Source organism: Hyaena hyaena, unplaced genomic scaffold (genome assembly GCF_003009895.1).
Source record: "Hyaena hyaena isolate Hyena2069 unplaced genomic scaffold, ASM300989v1 scaffold_366, whole genome shotgun sequence".
Taxonomy (NCBI): domain Eukaryota; kingdom Metazoa; phylum Chordata; class Mammalia; order Carnivora; family Hyaenidae; genus Hyaena; species Hyaena hyaena.
Window position 1 is genome coordinate 1,365,669 of NW_024080999.1, and position 21,576 is coordinate 1,387,244.

At 44.1% G+C, this 21,576-nt stretch overlaps 1 protein-coding gene across 2 annotated transcripts; it reads right to left on the bottom strand.

Moving 5' to 3' along the window:
* Positions 1 to 705: 705 nt before the first annotated feature.
* Positions 706 to 12,241, bottom strand: GCSAM (germinal center associated signaling and motility). 2 transcript variants are annotated; one of them, XM_039250375.1, is made up of 5 exons: positions 12,150 to 12,241; positions 5,297 to 5,341; positions 4,240 to 4,286; positions 2,325 to 2,353; positions 706 to 1,449 (listed from the first exon to the last, which is right to left on the bottom strand). In XM_039250375.1, the coding sequence occupies exons 1-5, from the start codon at positions 12,176 to 12,178 to the stop codon at positions 1,135 to 1,137; spliced, it is 465 nt and encodes a 154-aa protein (XP_039106306.1). In that variant the 5' UTR covers positions 12,179 to 12,241; the 3' UTR covers positions 706 to 1,134. The 2 variants fall into 2 exon arrangements, with proteins under 2 accessions (XP_039106306.1, XP_039106307.1); XM_039250376.1 differs by lacking the exons at positions 5,297 to 5,341; positions 12,150 to 12,241 and adding an exon at positions 4,400 to 4,425.
* Between the last annotated feature and the right edge of the window lie 9,335 nt (positions 12,242 to 21,576).

Sequence of the window (21,576 nt, forward strand, 5' to 3'; positions counted from 1 at the left end):
ACAGTGTGCCAACCCCTGTTTAGGGGGTAGACAGATTTCTAGGAACAATGAGGAAAAACATTAGGGAAAATAATCGGAACATACAAAGAAAGGCTCATTAGAGAAGGGGTATGTGTGTGAGGGTATTATTTTTTCCCATGTGGACATTTTATTAATATTTTATACATGACACATTAATCCACACATACACCATACAGTTAAACAGAGGTTCTTCTATGTAGTATGTTGGAAGAGTGTGGAATTAGAAGCCAGGAAATCGGGCTCTGGATAAAGTTCCATCAGTAACTTGCAATGCTACATCGGGCTACTTACCCCCTCTGAGCAAAGAAAAAGGGATAGTGGATTTAGAGTGACTCCATAGGTCTTTCTACTCTACCATACTCTAATGCTATGATTTTCTTATTCAGATTTCTAGGGAGAAAATACAAGGTTTAAAAATATGGATTCAAATCATACCAAAAATTATATGAAAACCTGGCCTAGAACTTAATGATTCAACCCATGTAACCGACAAAGCCATGAGGGCCAACAAGTCAAAGGACACTATGCAAAGAACATGGCTGACTGGCACGGGGTGAGAGGAACACAGCCTCCCCACTCTGGAAGGCTCCGGGTGAAGAGCTGGACCCACAAATGTGTGTGGAATGAGTAGACTCACCCCACCCCACCCCACCCCCACTGCCCGGGTGAACTTAGTGTGATGGGTAAAGCTTCCTTGTGACTTCAGAAGACAATGATGTAAACATTTTATGAGAAGAACCTGGACACAGGAGCAGACACTTTGTGATGCTCCCAGCTACAGGGGACCAAGAAAGAAGCTCCTTTGGCCACCAAGCAAAGCAGCCAATTCCCAAAGCCATTTGGAGTGAAAGATGGCCACTCCTTTCTCAGAGTGGTGTTCAGGATAAGTGGTTGGTCTTTGTATAATGAACATTGAGCAGGATCTAAGGAGCCCTATGGTTTGTAAACTAGATTCTGCAGAGACCCCTGTGGAATGGTGTGTGTATGTGTGTGTGCGCGTGCGCGTGGGCACACGTGTGCCTTAAGGGCTTTGTGCCCCATGCCTGCTTCAACCAGATCCCCATCCCCCAGATTTTATTTACTGGTGATTAGACAAGTGCTGGGCTGACCAGTTCATTTTAAACAAGAAACCCAAGGCTCAGAGGGTGACATAAGTGGACGTGGCTGTTGCAGGGAGTGGACGGAGATTTTACCAGGAGTGAGAAGTTCATATTCACTTTCCGGAGAGGGCAAATGCCTTGGGGAGGCAGACATGTGGAGAAGGGCGTATGATGTCTCGGTTCCTCCCAAGAACTCCCTGGGTCTCTCGGTCTTGGGGGAGATGTTCTCATAGTACACTGCAGAGATCCCTGATGACCTTTTCCTGAGGACGCTGTGATTGATGAGGGTGTAGGACAGATCTTCTAAAGAGCTCTGGTCAGCATTGTCCTGCTGGTCAAAGAAGAGCCTCGTCAAGAGTGGGCCTCTTGCCATTCCCTTTATACTCCAGGCCCCACACGGACCTGACCCTGGGCAAAGTCTGTCTCCCATGAGTGTCTCTCCCCCTGTCTCTTGGCTGTTTTTCCTAAATGGCTGCCCCCACTCCAACCCCTAGCTCAGGCCACCAGAGAGCTCATGCTTCCCGGAGTGTTCAGCCTATCCAGGCATGTCTTCTCTGCTCCACATTCCAGAGTGACCCCTGGCCACTCTGTATAATTCCCAAACCTCAGGCCCTGGAGGCAGAGCGTTCTCACATACCAGAACAATCTGAGGATACCCTCCCATGATTGGGTTATGATATATAACCACTCATTCTAGACATTGTTGCATGATTAAAAAGGGAAACCACTCGAGAAGTTCCCAGTCAGTGGCATCTCAGGAGATGAAAAGTAAAGCAGCAAATATAAGAGGGAGAGCCTGGATCTGGGACAGAGGCATGGTTTTGGACCATGTCCCTGCCCATCTTGTCAGCTGTCTGGCTTTGGGAGAATACCACTCAGTCTCAGTTTTCTCATTTGTAAAATGGAGGAAATCATAGTACCATTCTTAGAGGCCTATTGTAAGTTATGTGGATGCTACGGGCAAAGCTCTCAGGACCCTGCCTGGTGAACACAAAGAACCTCATAGGTATTAGTTCCTTTCAATAACGTGTACAGCAGTGGATGCTGCTGTTGCCCCCGTGCCCCATGCAGGGCCCCGGGCTAGCAAGCATTGGTATCTAAAGTTTTTCTTTATATCAGCTTTTGAAAGGGTCTTGGAGGCCATCTGGAGTGTCTGCATTTCCATTGTCATCTCAGAAGAAGGCTCAGAGGTGTTGGCATTACCTGGATGGAAGCAGATGGCATTCCTCTATCTGGAGAAAAAAAATACACTCAATGAATTTCAGGTCACGGGGCAATTTGAGGAGAGAGGATGGGGAGTGGTGGGCGAACACTCGGATATAAGCAGCCTGAGAGCCAAATGATGGCCCATCAGGCTACCTCGACCTGCAGCACACCCCTGGGGAGTGACTGCACCATCTAAACAGGACACAGCAGAGCTGTGCTGGGGCTGGGAGGCTGCATGGAGGGACACCCATTCGCTGGGGCGTTGGGAAGGAAATCACAATTCCCTCCATCCCTCCACCCCTCCGTCCCTCATACAAGATTCATTGCAGACCAGCCCTGTACCAGGCAGTGTGGAGACAATGAAAAATCAGAAACAGTTCCTGTCCTCAAGGGGCTCACAGGGGATGGTGGTCATGCGAGGGCCGGTGCTGGAGAAGGCCCTGACAGAAAGAAACTCTCTCTCTCTCTCTCTCTTTTTTTTTTTTCTTGAGAGAGACAGAGATCATCAGCAGGGGAAAAGGCAGAGGGAGAGAGAAAAATCTTAAGCAGGCTCCACACCTACATGGTGGTAATGGGTGTGGTGATGGTGGGGGGCTTACTCAAGGCTTGACTTGGGGCTCGACTTGGGGCTTGATCCCACGACCCTGGAATCATGACCTGAACTGAAATCAAGAGTTGGACGCTCAATCAACTGAGCCACCCAGGTGCCCGTTCAGAAGCAAACTCTGAAATTGAACATTCCCACTTGTGAATTTGCTAACAGGTACAAACAAAAGCAGGCCAGTTTTTCCCAAACCAGTTTATTTAAAACCAACTGGCTCTGGCCACCCAGCAAAGAGGCAGATGGACTTGCAACCCCCTCACAAGTACATCAGCTCGATCGGCAAACACGAGCTTTCCCACGGAAGCTGCATGATGCCATCCTACACAGAAGGTGGCTGTGCCCTGCAGGCTGCTTGATTTATTATTATGGATTTGCATTCCCCCAGGACTGACCTCCCAGATGCTCATATCTTCGTAAATCTGCATGGCCATCTAGGACGCCCCTGATTATCACTGCAAGAAAAGTCTGCGAGTTTTGGCATCAGAGATCTTTCTAGCGGGCTCTGCTCTGATGGAGGCTGGGGTTTCCTGGAACCCTGGGTGAAGCTAGGGATGGGAGGGCCATAATATTCCTTTCCATACTTTACAGAGCTAGTTTATACGACTCAGAGTGAATGAATTAGGCTCTGCTCTTTCAGCCCAGGAAGGCAAAGTCAAAACTCCTTCATTTTTCTTCTTTAGGAATTCAGTGGCCTGTTCTCAGGCCTATGCTTTCTTATTCTCTTTCTTACATGTGATGCTATTCACTACCCTCTCCTTCTCGAATTCCTTCTTCTTAGCTTCAGTCCTGTTCTATCTCCAGAGACCGTTGCATCACCTCCTAAGTGGTCTTCCAGCATCTGCTCTTGCCACTCCCTAATATGATTCGTTCTCTGCACAGCAGCCCAGGCGATGTCTTTCAACGCTGCACCCTCACACCCACCCCTTGTTTAAAATAGTCTGCAGTTCTCAAGATGAAATCCCGAATCCTAGGCTCGGCCACAAGGCCATGCCCCTCCTGAGTGCTCTCTGTGCCCCCACTGGCCTCCTCGCAGTTTCTTGGAAGCACCTAGCACCTCTAGAGCTTCAGTTATTGTTCCCAGTTAACCCCTTCAGCTTCTAGACCTCTGGGAGGTAGGGAGTACCAGCTCCTGATTCAACGAGCTCATGGTCTAGTGGAGAAGGAGACTGGCAACTGGGCAAATGACTCAGATTGATGTGGAAGTACTACACTGAAAATATGCCCAGCGAGCTTCGGAAGCGCAGAGATAGGGCAGTTTGGAAACGTAAGTCTATCAAAAGTAGGAAAGATGAGAAAGCAATGACTTACCCTCATTTGCGGAATATGGCTTTTCTTCAGAAATGTCCATTTTTCTCCTGAAGAACAAAAGGAAAGAAAATTGGTTGGCTCAATATTCAGCAATGCTCCAAGGAAATTAGACTCGACTCTAAAACCTTATCTTTAACTCTTTCATTTGTTAAAGGCATACCTCCTTCAGCAAAGAGGCAAATGAAGACAGGTAAAAGGGAAAAGGAAGGGTAAGACCAAGCAGAAATCTACACCCTTGTGTGTGCGTGTGCGTGTCTCCTCCCTTTTTCATTTTCTAAGGCTGAGGTGGGATTGATTTATAAATGGAGAACCATGATGATGTTATAGGTAACTATTTGGGGGATATTTTCTTCTAACAACATCTCAATTTCTTTTATATCATGCGAGATAAGGAGCCAAGGTTACTTCCAATTCCAGCCTCAAGCTCCAAGTATTTCTTGCTCCAAGCAAGCAAACAGCTCCCATGTGAGCACAGAGGTTAACTGCTCTGTAGAGACGACCCCCTCACCCCAGAAAAACACAGTATAGTATAATGGAAGCTCCTTATCATCTCAAGACACAATGACATGTTACTCCAAGAAGCATGACTGTGTGTTCTGCTTTGCTTAGACGGTCTGGTTAATGTCCTTCTCAGTCACTTAGGGACCCTGAACTATTTTTAGGGTCTCTCTCACTCTCAAAGCTTTCCCAGTGTGGAGGATGAATTATATGACCACCCTGGCCTAAAGGTCTCTGTGCAAGGGACAGCAATGTGTGCTTCTGTACATGGGGACTCAGGGACTCACCATGGGATTAACTCATCTTCCTATGCATTGGTAGCCAGTTTCATTCTTGCTTCTGAAGCTTTCTCATTTGAGGAGCGCCATCAAGACTATTGTTCCTGTTTCTCACCAAACTCAAATTGTCACTTCCCTGACTGACTCTCAGATAACTGTGGCTGGGTAGTGACAGGCTTCCACTGTGGCCACAGACAGTGGGCAGTTACAGGTGATTTATAGCAGACATCACATTGAAACCACACTTTGGGAAATAACTCATGAAATAATTCTCCACTCACCACGGAAGGCAGAAACACCCTTCAGCAATGCAGCAGCTCCAGCATCTAAAATAACCGCGAGATGACACAGGTCACAACGTTGGTTTCTGCAGCTTTGTTAGGGTGACCCCCTTCTCTTTGCCATTTCTGTGAAAAACCTTTTTTCCCACCCCAAGACAGTATTTATTTTAGATGACTTGGACACATTTATCATGCTAGAATGACTTTTTCCTTCCGGGACACTAACTGGCCCTTTGGGAATATGAAGACGATGCTTATCAACTCCTAATCAGGAAAGGGACTGTCTGCTATATTCCCAGCAAAAGGAAAGGGCTCGCTCATGCCCGATGTCAATAATTTACTTGGACTCTTGTGATGAAGGACACACGAGTTATCTCCAGGAAATCAAGGTATAGGTACATGGACATTTTAGAAATTTCTTTTAGGTACAAGTTAGGCAATATTTATGTAGAATTCTACAGCACTCTGAATTTCTCCTATTTATACCATATTATAATTGTTCTGTTGGAAAAAAACCAACACAGGCCCAAAATGGTGTCCTTTAGACTGAGTTCTCAAACTAGTGCTTAATACACAAATTTTTAAGGGGAGGGGGCACAATTGATCGAGGAGCAGAGAGAGAAAGAATCCTAGGAGGGACAGAGGGGGAGAGGGAGAAACAAAAATGGAGAAAGAGAGGGGGGGAGAGAAGTGGGGTTCACTTGAAGTGGGGCTCGTGTTTTACTCGAAGTGGGGCTTGGGCTCATCCAATGTGGGACTCGAACTCACCAACTGTGAGATCCTGACCCGAGCTGATGTCAGATGCTTTATGACTGAGCCACCCAGGCACCCCTTGATGCATAATTTAATTTTCTTTTGCAGTTTCAATCTCCTCCAGAGATGTAGTCTTAACTCATTAGCCAGAAGTTCTTTAATCTATGCCAGTGAGTCTGTCACTTGGGCCCTCTCCATCCCCATAAAAATGTGAGATAATCTGCCTGATAAAGACACCTTATTTTTCCCCTTAGAAAGTGGCCTCACCCGGAATAATTCTTTTTCTTTTCTTTTTGAGAGAGAGAGAGAGAGAGAGAGAGAGAGAGAAAGAGAACACGTGCTTAAAGCAGGGGAGAGGGAGGGACAAAGGGTGGGGAAAAGAGAACCTTAGGCAGGCTCAACACCCAGGGCAGAGCCCCACATTGGGCTCTATCATGAGCCAAAATCAAAAGTTGGATGCTTAGCCAGCTGAGCCACCCAGGCATCCCAAGAAGTAATTCTTTTCTTTTGCCAATAACTTTTTTAAATGTTTTGTTATTTATATATTTTGAGAGAGAGAGAGTGTGTGTGAGCAGGGAAGGGGTAGAGAGAGAGGGTGACAGAGGATTTGAAGCAGGTTCCGTGATGACAGCAGAGGGCCCGATGTGGGGCTTGAATTCACAAACCATGAGATCATGACCTGAGCTGAAGTCGAAAGCTTAACCAACTGAGCCTCCCAGGTGCCCTACTAGTAACTTTTTTTAAAATTTAGCTTTATTCACTTAATTGTTTTTTTTTTTTACTGTTTACTTATTTATTTTGAGAGGTGGGGGAAGAGAGAATCCTAAGCAGGCTCCGTGCTGTCATCAAAGAGCCCGACTCAGGGCTTGATCCCACAAACCGTGAGACCATGATCTGAGTTGAAATCAAGAGTCAGTAACTTAACTGACTGAGCCACCCAGGCAGCCCTAATCCCCACCTTCCTTCTATAAAAACCTTCCATTGTGTATAACTCCTTGGAGAGCTATTTGCTAAATGGGGTGCTGCCTGACTAATGAATCACTTAATAAAGACAATTTTCAAATTTACTTAGTTCAATTTTGTTATTTAACAGTTCCTTTGTTTACATCCTACACTAGAACATGAGCTTCATAAAGTCAGGGACCATTATTTATTTGTTCATCACGGTCTGTATCACAAGCACATGCTATAGTATCTGGCACACAGTAAATGTATTTTCACTAAGTATTTCTTACATGAATGAGTCACCAAAGAACAGAGCAACTCTAACTAGCTCAGATCATCAGATCTACCTCCTCGATTCAAGATACACATAAATCAACAGGACTTGTGATCTATTATATGGCAGAAAGGCTCAGGATCTTTTTGCAGTCAGACATCCAGCCTGAAGTCTAAGTATTATTCTGGGTGTCTTTCTGAATTGGAGTCACAGTCAGCTACCTGCAGAGTTAAATGTGAAAGCCCTTTAGAAAGTACTGCATGTTCCAGTAACACTATGGAAAAGTGTTTGTCAAATGTCATTCCGAAATATCAGCCCTAGCGATTTTCCCAAGGAGTTCCCTTGGAAAGGGCAGGAGAGGAGAAGCTGTGGGCATCAGCGTGACTGAGGGTTGACAACCTCTCTGGTCTATGTACCATCAGAATTTTGGTGTCGAAAGGCATGGCTGTAGTCATTCCTCCCCTTTGGGCTACTTTCAGCCATTTGTTTCTATCTCCTGTTTCTGTGGCTAAAGAAAGACTAGAAGGAAACCAGTGAACCTCACCAACTGCCAAGAAATCTGGTTCACTGAGCAGATGTGGCAGATGAGAAAAGACACTGAGTTTAGAGTTACGCGATCAGTGTCGCTGGAAACCTTGAGCCAGTTTCTTCATCTGTAAATGAGGATATATATACTGCTTAGCTCATGGAGTTGTAAGGGTTAAATAAAGCTAAATGTGGGCAAAGTTATTTTTAAACTGGTTATTTCCCCTACTCAACGTTTCTGTAATATAGTCTTGCGTGTCAGCTTGGATGTTTTGGTTTGGGATGGGTTCCGACAACCTCCCTGAAGGAGGCCAGATGCATCTCTCTGACTCCAGGCTATGTGCCAGCAATTCCATATTCCTGTCTCTTACACAAACATCTCTGGCCCCCTGGACCACCCAGTCTCTCCCTTGTTATAAGGGCTCATGGCCCTTCTGGTCTGTTTCATTCATGCTAAAGCATATGTCCAACGATATCCTCCAAATATGTGATCCTTAGCTTGCACTGAAGAAATGTACCCTGATGGGTAGGTGGGTGGCAGAATCTTTGCATCTCTAGCTCCTAACACAAGCTTTGGCTCAGTGTTTGTTTTTTAACTGATATCCTTTCAAAAGCTTCTCCTGAAACCATAGGAAAAGTACAGATAACTCTACAGGCCACAAAACAACTGGCTTTGCCACACTCTGGGATTCTTTGACCCTGAGACACTAGTTTCATATTTTGGTGATTCCCTGACACTGAAAGGGAGTAGTCAGAGAGGATTAATGAGAAAGTCTTGGTTTTATAGCATCAGGATAATTGCAAGTGTCTCTCTCCACAAACCTTTCAACGATCATGACGATGTGGGAGATGTGGTCCTCAGAAACATCAGAAACAGAAACTTTGAGTTTAAAATGGAATGGCCAGGATGGAGCTTGAGCACAAAGGGACTTGAGTTCAATGAACACAGACAGCAGGAAATAGCGATCTTATTTCTAGTTGCTAAGGATCAAGCTAGGCTCCTAGCATGTCTCCTGTCCAAAGGTTCAAAGGGTTTTTGTCATGTCTTCACATTAACTGTTATTACAACTGGTGCTGGGTCTAAGGTGTTCTGTGTGGAGTACGTGAAGTTCAGGATCTGATAGACTTCACTCTTCATGGGCAAAGGCTGGGAGATTTCTTGGATTTGTTCTCACCTGGATGTTCTCTGTTTGAGGGTTTGATTTTTCAGAGTCCAGTGTATCTTTTGAGTGTTCTCTTGCCACCTAAAACCCTACATATGAGGAGTGAACTAAGTACTTGCTCTCCAGGATTCCCACTTCAAGTCATAATTTTTCCAGCCGCCATTTGTATGAAACCCCAGAATTGCCTCCGCTTCCACTGGTTGACCTCAGATCTGTTCACAGCCCTTCCTCACTGTACATGACAGTCTTTCATCAGATAGTTTCTCCGTTGCCATGCCATCCCACCAACATTCTTCATATATAACCAGCCTTCATATACAACCAGTCCTAAATCATGTTCCCATATGGCCAGGCTCCCTAACGATGGCCGTGAGAGTATCCGGGTACAGAGAAGCCTGCTTGCTTGGCGCAGTATTTAGGGACGGGGCAGGGTCCTGGCTTGGTCTCATGTAAATCATCATCTTTTACAGCGCCAAGGCAGAGAACGTGGGATAAGAGGAGAAAAAAGGATAAAATAAAGAAAACAAATCTATTCATTGTTTGGGTTGGGTTTCTGTACAACCATTTTTTTCATTTGTGGAGAATTGAGGATATAGAGAAAAAGAAACTAAAAATTAAATACTACTTATGTGCGTTTATTACTTTCTTTCAACCTTTCTCTCTATACACACAGACATACACACACACCCCCACTTACTCAATGTATATAACGCATACATTTTATATGTTATATTTAATCTCAGACTAAATCCATGAGGTAGATATTATGATTTTTTTCTTTTTCTTTTTTTTTTATTTTACCTATGAGAAAACTGAGTCTCAAAATGTTAAGTGACTTGTCTGAGGACCACCAGTCAGTAAGTAAGACTCTAACCTCCTCTCATAAAGAACTAAGTACCACTCTGCTCAGTGGGGGTGGGGGGAGATTTCCATGGCTTTTGTCTGATCCAACAACCACGGTGAGAGTGTGCCGATTGGATGATAACTGGAAGGAAGGGTAAGATTGATAATTACATCCTAGTAAATATAAATAGAAGACTTTGAAAAATTACATTAAGGGAGACATTTTATTTATTTTTTTAAGTTTATTTATTTATTTTAAGAAGGAGAGAGAGGGTGGGCAGAGAGAGACAAACTCCCGACACGGGGCTCTATCCCGTGCCCATGAGATCATGACCTGAGCCTAAATCAAGAATCTTGGATTCTTAACTGACTGAGCTACCTGGGTACCTCTAAGGCAGTATTTTAAATTAGCACGGAAATGAAGATGCTAAGCCAACTACTTGGGGAAAAAAATGTGTGTGTGTGTGTGTATGTGTGTATTTGACACCCTAGAGTCAATGTACGGGGCTACATGTAAAGCAATAAAACAAACAAAAAATTATGTTTGGATTTGTGGATTTGTCTTAAGAAGGGGAAGGAATTCTAAGCATTACTTGGTAGAAACCAAGGAGATTTCTAGATTTAATTCAGTTACGTTTTAGAAATAGTAAGCAAACAGGAGTGCCTGGGTGGCAGCCAGTTAAATGTCTGATTTTGGCTCAGGTCCTGATCTGACCGTTCGGGAGTTTGAGCCCCATATCGGGCTCTCTGCTGTCAGCCCAGCGCCCACTTCAGATACTCTGTTTCCCTCTCTCTTTGTCTCTCTCCCCCATTTTCTCTCTCTCAAAATAAACATTTAAAAAAAAATAGTAAGCAAACATAAAACATCCGCATGGCACGAGATGAACCAAAAAAATCTTTTTTATAATATGAGAAAGGGCTAATTTCTTCAAAGCACAAATAGCTTGTACTGGCAATAGAACAAAGTAGACCAGAATCCGAAACAGAAATAGGCAAAAGACATATGGCTCTTCACAGATAAATACAAATGACTGATAGATATAGACCTTAAATTAAGGATAATGTATCTAATGTTATCAGCAGTTATCGGTGTGATTTACTATTTTATTTTCCTTATACTTTATGTATTTTTCAATTTTTGCAAGCAACATATATTAAAGTCCTAATCCTTCACCCCCACACCAAAGTTCTAAAAAAACTTACAAATGTCACATCAATCATGGCTTCCTCAGCCACGTGAGGTCTGTAGTTAGTTTTAGTTCTTCTCAAGACAGTACTTCTTCATGTTTCCAATCATTCATCCAACCTTTTATGAGTGTCTACTCTATGTCAGTAATAATGCTCGGAAATAGGAATCTGACAATGAATAAGAAACCGCCTCTACAATTAAGGAATTCACACATAGATGTGAGAATAGGGATTTATAATCTGATAGAATGCTACAGCTGCCGAGAGCTCAAGGGCAGTGAGGAACCAGGGATGGGGTCCAGATGACACAGGCTCTCAGGGAGGGGCAGGAGACATCTCACAGGCTCCCCAAGTCTCTTTTTGGGAGGTGCCCTTTTGAGTCCTGTGTCGCGGCTCCTAGTGGCACAAGCTGGGGCCTGGGATGCCGACATAAAATCTGTACAAAGCCTCCCTGTCCCTGTCCCGGTGAGCTCGTTCTCCCTAGGCCATCTCACCTGGGAGTCTCCCGTTTGGGGTGGTGCTAATTTTCACAACGGCTGCTTCCGTGTTAATGAAGAGGATGGTCCCAAAACATAACATCTTCTAATTGTTGAACTTTACTGCGTAAGGCACTAGGCTAGCATCGCACACATACAAACTGCCAAGGTGGGTCTTGTATTATGATTTCCTCTTAAAATTAGAAAACGGAGGTCTAGAAAACTTTAAGCCAAATCCTCTGCCCGTTTTAATGACCTCAGCTTACCTTCCCGAATGTGCACCACATTGGCGTGAGGCTGTGGGCGGAAGCTTGCTATCTATTTGAACTTAAATAGTGATTAAAAGAATTGTGGCGTCTCTGAGCTCCCTGCAGGTGTGAGAGCTCAGGAGAGCACCCCCTCTCAGCCTCTGGAAAGTTGTCCCATTTCTGAAGTCATGGTTGACTGCATTGACTCCCCTTGATAGAGTCCTTCTGGCTTTCAGCTGTTCTCCGTCAGCTGCTCGCACTGATTCTGGCGAGAAGGCCAAACCCATATGGGATTGAACTTGGTGTCTAACACCTAGAGGCGCTTCATGTTTCTCAGCTCTTAACCCGGGTCCCTCCCCTCACCCGAACACCTTTCTCTCGCTGGCTGTGTTGCTCTGCCCCATCTCCCCTGCTTTCCCCTGGGGAGGCTGGACTCACCTGCTTTCCCTCAGCAGAGAGTTCCCCATTTTCTCAGTTCTCCTGGAGGCTTCCCCGCAGCCAGCCTGGGGCTCACACGGGCAGCTTCTGACCTACAGGCTGCTGTGGAGCCGGCCGGCGGCCACCCCTGCAGTGAGCCCAGCGCCGAAAGGAGAAGAGGTCGTCCCTGCAGCAGGGAGGAGGACCCCAGGGGGAGGAGAGTCTGCGGTGCACACGTGAACAACTTCCTAAAATGTCAGAGACTGTAAAGGTGATCGAATTATGCCACCCCAAGATACGCCTCTTTCGCATGTTGATTACTTTTCCCCCAAAGCTGATTTATGTATTGTGAGAGAGGGTAGAGAGAGCGTGAGCAGGGCCCAGGCAGAGAGAATCCCAAGCAGGCTCTAGGCATTTGGCACAGAGAAGGAGGCGGGACTCGGACTCACAAACCAAGAGATCTGGACCTGAATGGGAAAACAAGTCAGATGCTTAAACAACTGAGCCCCCTCCCCCTGCCCCCCCCCCAGGCACCCTTGGCTATTAGTTATTTTAAGCTGGTTGTGACATGGGAAACAAAGGCAAAGGAAATGTAGGTAAATTTAAATTTCCTTAGAACCTGTAGCCCGTGGACAAATACTTGAGGCCCGCAGAGGATCACACTTCTCCTGGAACTCCTACTGCCTTATTTGCTAGAGGGGAAAACAGCCTTGGCCTGACAAGAGCTAGGCTTCCCCTATCCCCTGAGTCTTCTTCAGCATATGAAAATCCTTTGGAAACTTCTTGCATTTACCTTCCCCAACTCCAAAGTATATATGATCAGTCCCTCCTCACAATCCTGGGGCAGATCTTCTGGCCCATGGGTCCTTTTCCCCCCGGGCTTTGACGAAATCACCTTTTTGCACCAAAGACGTCTCAAGAATCCTTTCTTGGATGTTGGCTCCAGACCCACACCCCCTACAACTCCAAAATCACGTCAGTTATTTTCAAGAAACTTCAGACATAGGGGCACCTGGGTAGCTCAGTCAGTTAAGCATCTGACTTTTGATTTCAGCTCAGGTCATGGTCTTGCAGTTCATGAGTTCAAGCCCTGCATTGGGCTCTGTGCTGACAGCATGGAGTCTGATTGGTTTTCTCTCTCTCTCTCTCTCTGCCCCCCCCCCCCCAATAAATAAATTTAAAAAATAAAAGAAGAAACTTCAGACATAAAACAAGCTCTGAAAACCAAGTGGAAATTACCCTACTGCAACAAACATTTACAAGGGAAATCTCCAGGTGTTAGGGTATCAGGTGGAGGGAGAGAGGACATTAAATCTGTAGAAACTGTTACTAAGGCTGAAAGCAACTAAATCTGCATAACAGTGTTACCCTTGTTTACTGTGCCTTTTCTTCCCTTTGGACTCTCCTTCCCAACATCTTTTTTTTTTTTTAATGTTTTATTTATTTCTAGGAGAGAGAGAGAGAGACAGCATGAGCAGGGGAGGGTCAGAGAGAGAGGGAGTCATAGACTGAAACAGGCTCCAGGCTCTGAGCTGGCAGTCAGCACAGAGCCCAACGCGGGGCTCGAACCCACGAACTGCGAGATCATGACCTAAGCGAAAGTCGGACGCTTAACCAACTAAGCCACCCAGGCGCCCCAACATCTTTTGTCTTCATCTGAAAATTGGTATTTAAGCTGCTGGCTTCAGCGGTGTGGGGGAGTTAACTCAGTTTCCCTGGGTCTCTCCCTTGTACAGGGGAGACATACATTATTGAATTTTGTCTTACTCCTGTTCATTTGTCTCATGTCAGTTTAACTCTTAGGCCAGCCAGAATAGAGGATACATTTTTCTGGAGGAACTAGGCTACTGACTTTTACCAGAAGCCTTTGGTCAATGAGAGCACTGAGCTCTGGGGAAGCCCCGTCCTCAATTACCATCAGGCCCTGGGAATTTTTCACTTTAGATTCCTAAATTTATTAAACCACTTTGTAATCTTGGAAAAATCAAAGGGGGATCTTTGTTTTAAAGCAAGGAGAGTTTAAAACAAAATCAGTCAATCCACAGACCAATAGAAAATATTAACAAAAAACATACTTGATAAAAAGGATTTATCCAGAATATATAAAGAACTCTCAACTTTCACTAAGAAAACAAACATCCAATAACAAAATGGCCAAAATATTTGACCAGACATCTCACCAAATACACAGAGGGTAAGTACATACATGAAAAAATGAGCAATACCATAGTCATTGGGGAATTGTAAATCAAACCACAATGCAGTACTTTTCCACATTTACGTTAAAAAGCAGAAGTCAATAGAGGCACCTGGGTGGCTCAGTCGGTTAACCATCGTGATTTTGGCTCAGGTCATGATCTCATGGTTTATGAGTTTGAGCCCCGTGTTGGGCTCTGCACTAACAATGCTCCCCACTAACACTGCTTCAAATTCTCTGTCTCCCTCTCTCTCTCTGCCCCTCCCTTCCTTGTTCTCTCTCTTACTCAAAATAACTAAAACTAAAAAACAACAACAACAACAACAGAGAGACTCAATCAAGTGAGTGTGAAGATTTAATTGGCTTTATAAGCAGTTCATGAATTGGGCTGAATGCCATCCAGCAAGTAGAGAAACGCTCCGTAGAGCTGTGCAGAATGGAAGGTTTTTATATTAAGAGGGTGGGGCAGGACCATTATTGGCAAAAGAAAAGAAAGAAGTGTTTCAGGCTATCCCTGAAGGGGGAAGGACAGGGAGTTTCATGAGGTAGATTACCTCATCTTCTTTTGGGGGATGGAGAGGGCCCACGTGACAGATTACCTCACTGCTGTTGATCAGAAAATTCCTCAGTTGCCAGTTAAGATGTCCATTTCTGGAGGAGGTTGAAACTGCAGTTAGTTAGGTATTAAGTCCCCATTTGGTGACTTGGTCGTTACTGAGGTCATGACATTTTGGGTCTGTGGTTTCCTTACTAACACCTATTAGATTGCTAACTTTGGAAAAAAAAACAAAACCAGAAAAATTGATACTACCAAGTGCTGACAAATGATGCAGGGCTTTGAGAGGTCTCATGCATTGCGGATGGGAATGCAAAATGATTTTACCTTTTTGGAAAACAGCATGGTACTTTCTTATAAACACAAGCATAGCCTCATTATGCAGCCTAGCAAGCCCACTCACAGGCAGTAACCTGTGAAATAAAAAAAAAATATGATTTCTAAGAACCTGTTTGCAAGTGTTTATAAGTGGCTTTACTCAGAATTGCCCCTCCAACCCTGGAAATAACCCAAATGGTCTTTAAGGGGTGAATGGCTAGACAAACACTGTCGCAACCACACAGTACTGTCCAGCAACAGAAAGGAATAGACTACATATCTATACAACAACATGAATGAATCTTGAGTGTATTATACGAAGTGGAAGAAGCCAGACTTAGAGCCTACCTTTAATGACATTCAGCACAAGGTAAAATGTGGGAGAGAAGACACTTGAGCAATAGCCAAGAGCAAGGGGTGGGGAGGGCCTGACCTTCAAGGGGTAGGAGGGAATTTTTCTGGTGTTCTTCTGTGCCTTGTGGTAGTGGCCACAGACTGCATGCATTTCTCATAATTAAAATTGTTGCCCATGAATTTGGCCTCAGTCCTTCCATCTTGACCCAGAGTTTACTTTCTGGGTCTACACTTGGGGGGCGACATAACTATCCTCGGGTGTAAGGAAAAAAAAAAACGAGTAAAAGGATAAGGGTTAATTGTCCCTGTTAACGGTTATTTATGACACAGCTGGCATACTCTGGCCTTGAGGTAATAACTCTTCCTTTGAGCCCCCCTATGACTCTACACCTGGCCTTCAGGATGACAAATGTCCTACACACCAGGATGAGGGCCGCTCTCTTTATCCTTTGTAGCCTTTTTTACAATAACCACTCAATTCTGCTTCTGCACTGCCCACGTGCCTGCTTGCTCATTATAAAAAGCCCTAAGTCCTTGGACTCGGAGCCGTGCATTTAGAGTTCTGTGCTAACTCTGTGCGGTCCCGGCCGGTCATAAAGACTCCCTTAATTCACCTTCAGTGGTCTTGGTTGGTCTCTGTGTCTCTCGGCATAACATTTAGAGGCCCCAGTGAGATTTCGGAGACCCTAGACCTCCCTCCAAATTCCTGTCCCTTTTCGGGGCAAAACAGGAGACACCTTGCACCTTCCCCAGCTCCTGAAGATGTCCAGGGACCTGGGGAAACACTCTTGTCTTTCCTGCCCCCCCCCAAAACAGCCTCCGGTTAATCTGTGGGAGTCGTTTGTCTGAATCTCCAGAGGTGAGTCAGTTTATCACCTGAATCCTGAATGCACATGTGCTGTCTCTGGGATTAAGTGGAAGGCTGGACGCAGCACTACTTCCTGCCCCAGGGCACGCAGAGCCGTCGGTTGGGCCCTTCTGTGAACCCGTAAACCTGTTTTGTGGCCACTTTTGTACCTGTTTTGTCTTGTTTTCATTGTCATTATTTTTTGTCTCATCTGTAGGAATTCTATAGGAGGGAATGTAATAACCTCTGTCGTGTATGTGAGTGTTAATGTGCGACTTGGTCTGGCTTGCCTGCTGGGTTCGATTCTGTGGCTCCATGGGTGAGCACCCTTAAGGTCCCCAAAAGTCTATGGAGTCTGAGTGGGCCCATCTGCGATTCCATGGTGAACGGCATACAGTCTGGTGGCATCGGAATAGTTTCCGATCATAAGTCACAAAGCTTAGACCACTATGGCTAAGTGTCACCTAAGTTCTTTCAGGACGCAGCCAGACCGGCATCTGACTGGTCTCTCCATTAGAGGGGGCACCCCCACCCCTTTGTCTGTCTTTGTGACACCGCCTCATGGGAACATTATGGGATTGGGACTGTGCAAAGAAGGGGTTTTGGGAAAACTATAAAATTATGTAAATTAGAATGGCCCACTTTTGGTGTAGGATGGCCCTCAGAGTGAAACTTAGGTGTCCTAACCATCTGCCACGTCTGACATGTTGTAGCCAGATACCCAGATTACTCTGATCAGTTCCTGTATCAACTCTTGGTTAGAGATTGCCCAAACCCTTCCCCCTTGGGTGCAATTTACCTGCAACAAACAGGGACACTGGAAGAATGAGTGCCTGACTGGAAAGGGCCCCCCAAACCCAGCCGGTATCAGGAGGAATCTTGAGAAGGGGAACTTATTGGTCTGGCTGAGATAAAATCAGACTGAAGGGGACGCTGACTCTCTCTGTTCCTCTGCCTAGTGATGTGAGGGCTTCTCTCTCACTCATTTCCCAGGTTAACAGCTATAATTGGAGCCAACTCTGGTTAGTATACCTTGGAATGGGGACCTTAAGGAATATTCCCAAGCAGCTGCCGAAACTCCTTTGGTTTCAGGGAAATTCCTTGTCTTCTCTGGACTGACATGGACTGCCTAATTCCACTGGTAAAAATAAAATAAAAGAAACATGAAGTCTGCTCCTCTGTCTGAGCTGACAAATTTAAAACTGGGAATTCTCTTTCTCTGCCTTCTGCTGGCACCTCTCCTCTTTTGCCCTTCCTTGGGTGGTTGCGGGGGGGGGGGGGGGGGGGGGGGGGGGGGGGGGAGGGGGGAGTGCGGGAGGGCTGTATAACTGACTCCTCAAGGCCTCTGGCAACATCAGCTCCTCCTCCTCCCCTAGATGTTGAGGAGTAAAGACCACGGAAGTCAGATTTCTCCACCAATTTTCCAGGTCAAAATTAACTATGGGAAACAAAGTGCCTTACGTGGACTCAAGTAAAACATATTCAGTGTTTAAGTTAATTTAAGTTTGTTGGTTTGAGATAAACAATGTTTATCAACGTTAAAAAAAAAACAACAACCAGAAACAAACTTGTATTCTACCTGGATTTGCTGAAGGTCAAATAAGCTCCTGTTATCTCTGTTCCAATTTGTTAACAAAAGGATGACTTAAAGTGATGGCTAGTTTTGTCTGTCTCATAGTTTTCATGGGTAATTGTTAAGATAGCTTTCAAAGTCCTTGGTAACCTAAAACATTAAACAGTTTTCCTTGCATGATAAATTGAGATTGAATTCATTAGCTGTCTAAGGAGATAAGAAGCTAAAGTACTAATGACTAGATGTAGGTTTGTGCTTTTGACTTGTTGCAAAAAACCTAAGGCTATTTGGAACTGTTGAAAAACATGCTTTGTGCTTAATGGATTCATAAGTTTGCATCTAAAAAAAAATTCAGATATAACATAGAGTTCACAGTTGACTGCTACTTAGTTTTCACTGGAGACTAAGGTTTGTGGAAGTTAAAATTCTGCTAAGTGTACTTAAGACTGTTGGAAATAAGGAAAGCAACCCTGTATGTAGGAAAATGGAAGGTATGTAAGAAGGATACAAGGAATGAAAATACATTTTTGTTGAGGGTAAAAGAAAGTAATTTTGTCCCAAATGAGACTGGTTGTTCAGAGAGAAATGGCTTTGGGACAAAGTTTAAAGCAAAGCAAAGTTGTAGAAGTTCTTTGAAAATAAATTTTATGTGTGCTCAGGATGAACTAAGGTTAAGATAAATGGAATTTTTAAAGTACACTGGTATAAGGTTAAAACTCTGCTTTTCTCTGTGTTCAAAAGACCAAGTTTTCTTGGATTGTTGATCTGGTCTTGGGAAGACCATGTAAACAAAGGTTTTCTCTTTTGTCTGCCAAGAAAACCAAAGCTTTAGGTTTTATCTTTATCAGGTCTTTGCTTAGTTAAAATTTCTCAATGTTAAAGGAGCTAGGTTTTGCTAACGACTATGTAATGCTATACATTCGCCTTTAGGGTCTTTTATTGCCAGTTTGGTTAAATAAAGTTTTAAGATTTATAATGATCTGTAATCTTATTTAGGATGTGCTTTATAACTTCCCAAGGTTTTAACAAACTTCCCAGGATTTGAATGGTAAAGAAGTCTTTTGGCCAATTGGGCCCTTTTATTTGGGATGCTAAGTTACTTGGAAAAAGCACTGTCATACAATGGTAAACCTTGGGTTGTGTTGCACGGGTAAATGCTGCAACTGCCCAGATATGTATGCAATTCCTAAAGTTTTAATGTTTTGATATAAGGTTGTCACTTAATATTCTGATTAGTTGAAATGTTATGTGTCCCAGAAATAATGGAATTTCTTTGTCAATTGCATCATAATGAACTGTCATCAGATCTTTAAGAATGTCCATTTCTGAGATTTTGTCAGAAATAATTGTTCTTCAAACTGAGGACTGATGGGTGTGGGGGGAAGGGGGGTGATGGGCATGGAGGAGGGCACTTATGGGGATGAGCACTGGGTGTTGTATTGAAACCAGCTTGACAATAAACTATTTTTAAAAAAAGAAATAATTGTTCTTATTATTTCACAGTAAACTATTTTTTAAAAAAAAAGAAATAATTGTTCTCTCAAAATAAAACGTGTTTATTCTTCAAGGAGATTTATAAAAAGAACTTTTGGGACAAATGTAGGTATTTGACATCTTTAAGATGAATAGTAAAATGGGTAAGAATTTCCAGAGCTAAAAAGCTGCGTTCAAACTAAACAAGAATTAGAAACATGGGACTAAATCAACTGAGGAAGATTATAGTTTTGTGACTCTTGTTGGAAATATTGCTGATTCTTTAATGCTTGCATATCCAGATTAAGGAAACTTTTATTTTTTTTTAATGTTTTATTTATTTCTAGGAGAGAGAGAGAGAGAGAGAAAGAGAGAGAGCGTGAGCAGGGGAGGGTCAGAGAGAGAGAAAGTCAAAGACTGAAACAGGCTCCAGGCTCTGAGCTGGCAGTCAGCACAGAGCCCGACGCGGGGCCCGAACCCACGAACCGCGAGATCATGACCTAAGCGAAAGTCAGATGCTTAACCGACTAAGCCACCCAGGCGCCCCAAGGAAACTTTTTCTTAAGATATTTATGATATACAGAAATGTCATAAAGTATTTATTTGTAAACTGGAGCATTTATCTTTTCTCTCTACCTAAGCCCTATAAAATTCAAACACTCCCAGTGAGTATTCTTTCTTTTATGGCAATTACAATTGTTTGCATAAGTTCAGTAAGAATCTGTTTATCTTGTAACAGGACATCATTGGAAATACTGGTTATTTTATCAAGGCTTTGACTGGAATTTCCTATTTGAGAGTCACGCATAGACTCAGATATGACCACATAGCTTTAAGGAACTAAGGTTGACTTTATGAAACTTGGAGCCATAAAGCCTCTTGGAAATGTTGGCCTGATACCTTGCTTACAGAGTTCCCAGCAGCCTCTCCAGGTGAGTAAAGAAGGTCACTTGCTGGCAGGTGCAGGAACCTCAGGATATCTTGGGGACCCTGAAAAGAGGAATTTGCCCAATTCTACAAGTATTGCAGGCCTGTCTGATGGGATACACCTGGCTTGGCTTCTGGCTTGGAGAGGCTACTAAAAATTCAACCTGGAGATTCCTTATAAAAGGTCCCAGCAAAGTAAACTTTGAAAGATCCTCATGAACAATTGCTATTCTTGCGGAGCTTATGTAAATAATTAGGCCAGGGTTGTTGAGACTGGACTTATTCTACAAATGCATTGGTCTTGATTTGGCTATCTCTGGAAATGGGGGCTTTTAGAGAGAAAAACTGTTTCAACAATGCACCACGATGTTAAATTCTAATTCTGATTGTCTTTAAATGTTTGTTGTTTGCCTAAATTAGACAACTTGAGGTAACCTTCAGAAAAATTGTCAACAGTATTTCATGTATACACAATCTTGTGTGCTTCTTAGTCTATGGGGGTGATAAATAAGACCCCAGGGGCATATGATTATTTAAACAACAGGAAAACAGGAGGATCTCTAAATATGCAAACCATATCCTCCCTAAACCTGATCTGACATTTACTAGAAACTCACCCCATATAAACCCAGGAGATCTGGTTTATTCAAAAGATGGGGGTCACCGGCCCTTTCAAAGACTTGGAGGTGGACTTCACAGATATACAACCAAGCGAAGGATTCAGCCTTTATTAAAGTTTCAGGCATCACCCAATGGGCCCATCACTCCAGAGCTAAGTAGGCCAACACAGAAGAACTCACAACCTGGAGAAGGGATCCAGATCCAGTCAACACGCTTAAACTGCCCCTCAGAAAGACACTTGCCCCTGAGATCTCCAGCCCTGCTCCAGCCACACCCAGGAAGCTGGCTGGTCTACACACAGCAGAAGCTTGAGGAATCGCCATTCCGATGAGATAGACTGTCTTTACTCTTTGCCATGGAATTGGCAGAGGTTACCCCAGAGAGCTGGGAAAACAAGGGCAGAGGTTCCTGTTTGCACTCACCTTATGTTCTGTTGGTATTGACGGTTTTTAACATGGGCCCCATTTGTAAGAGCAGGGGCAACAATAGTTGATCATCAAGGAACAGTAGTCTGGGCCTAGGAGGTAGGGTGTGGGAGCTCAGTACTAGAGAGCTCCTTAGAGAGCACTAGAACTCATTGCT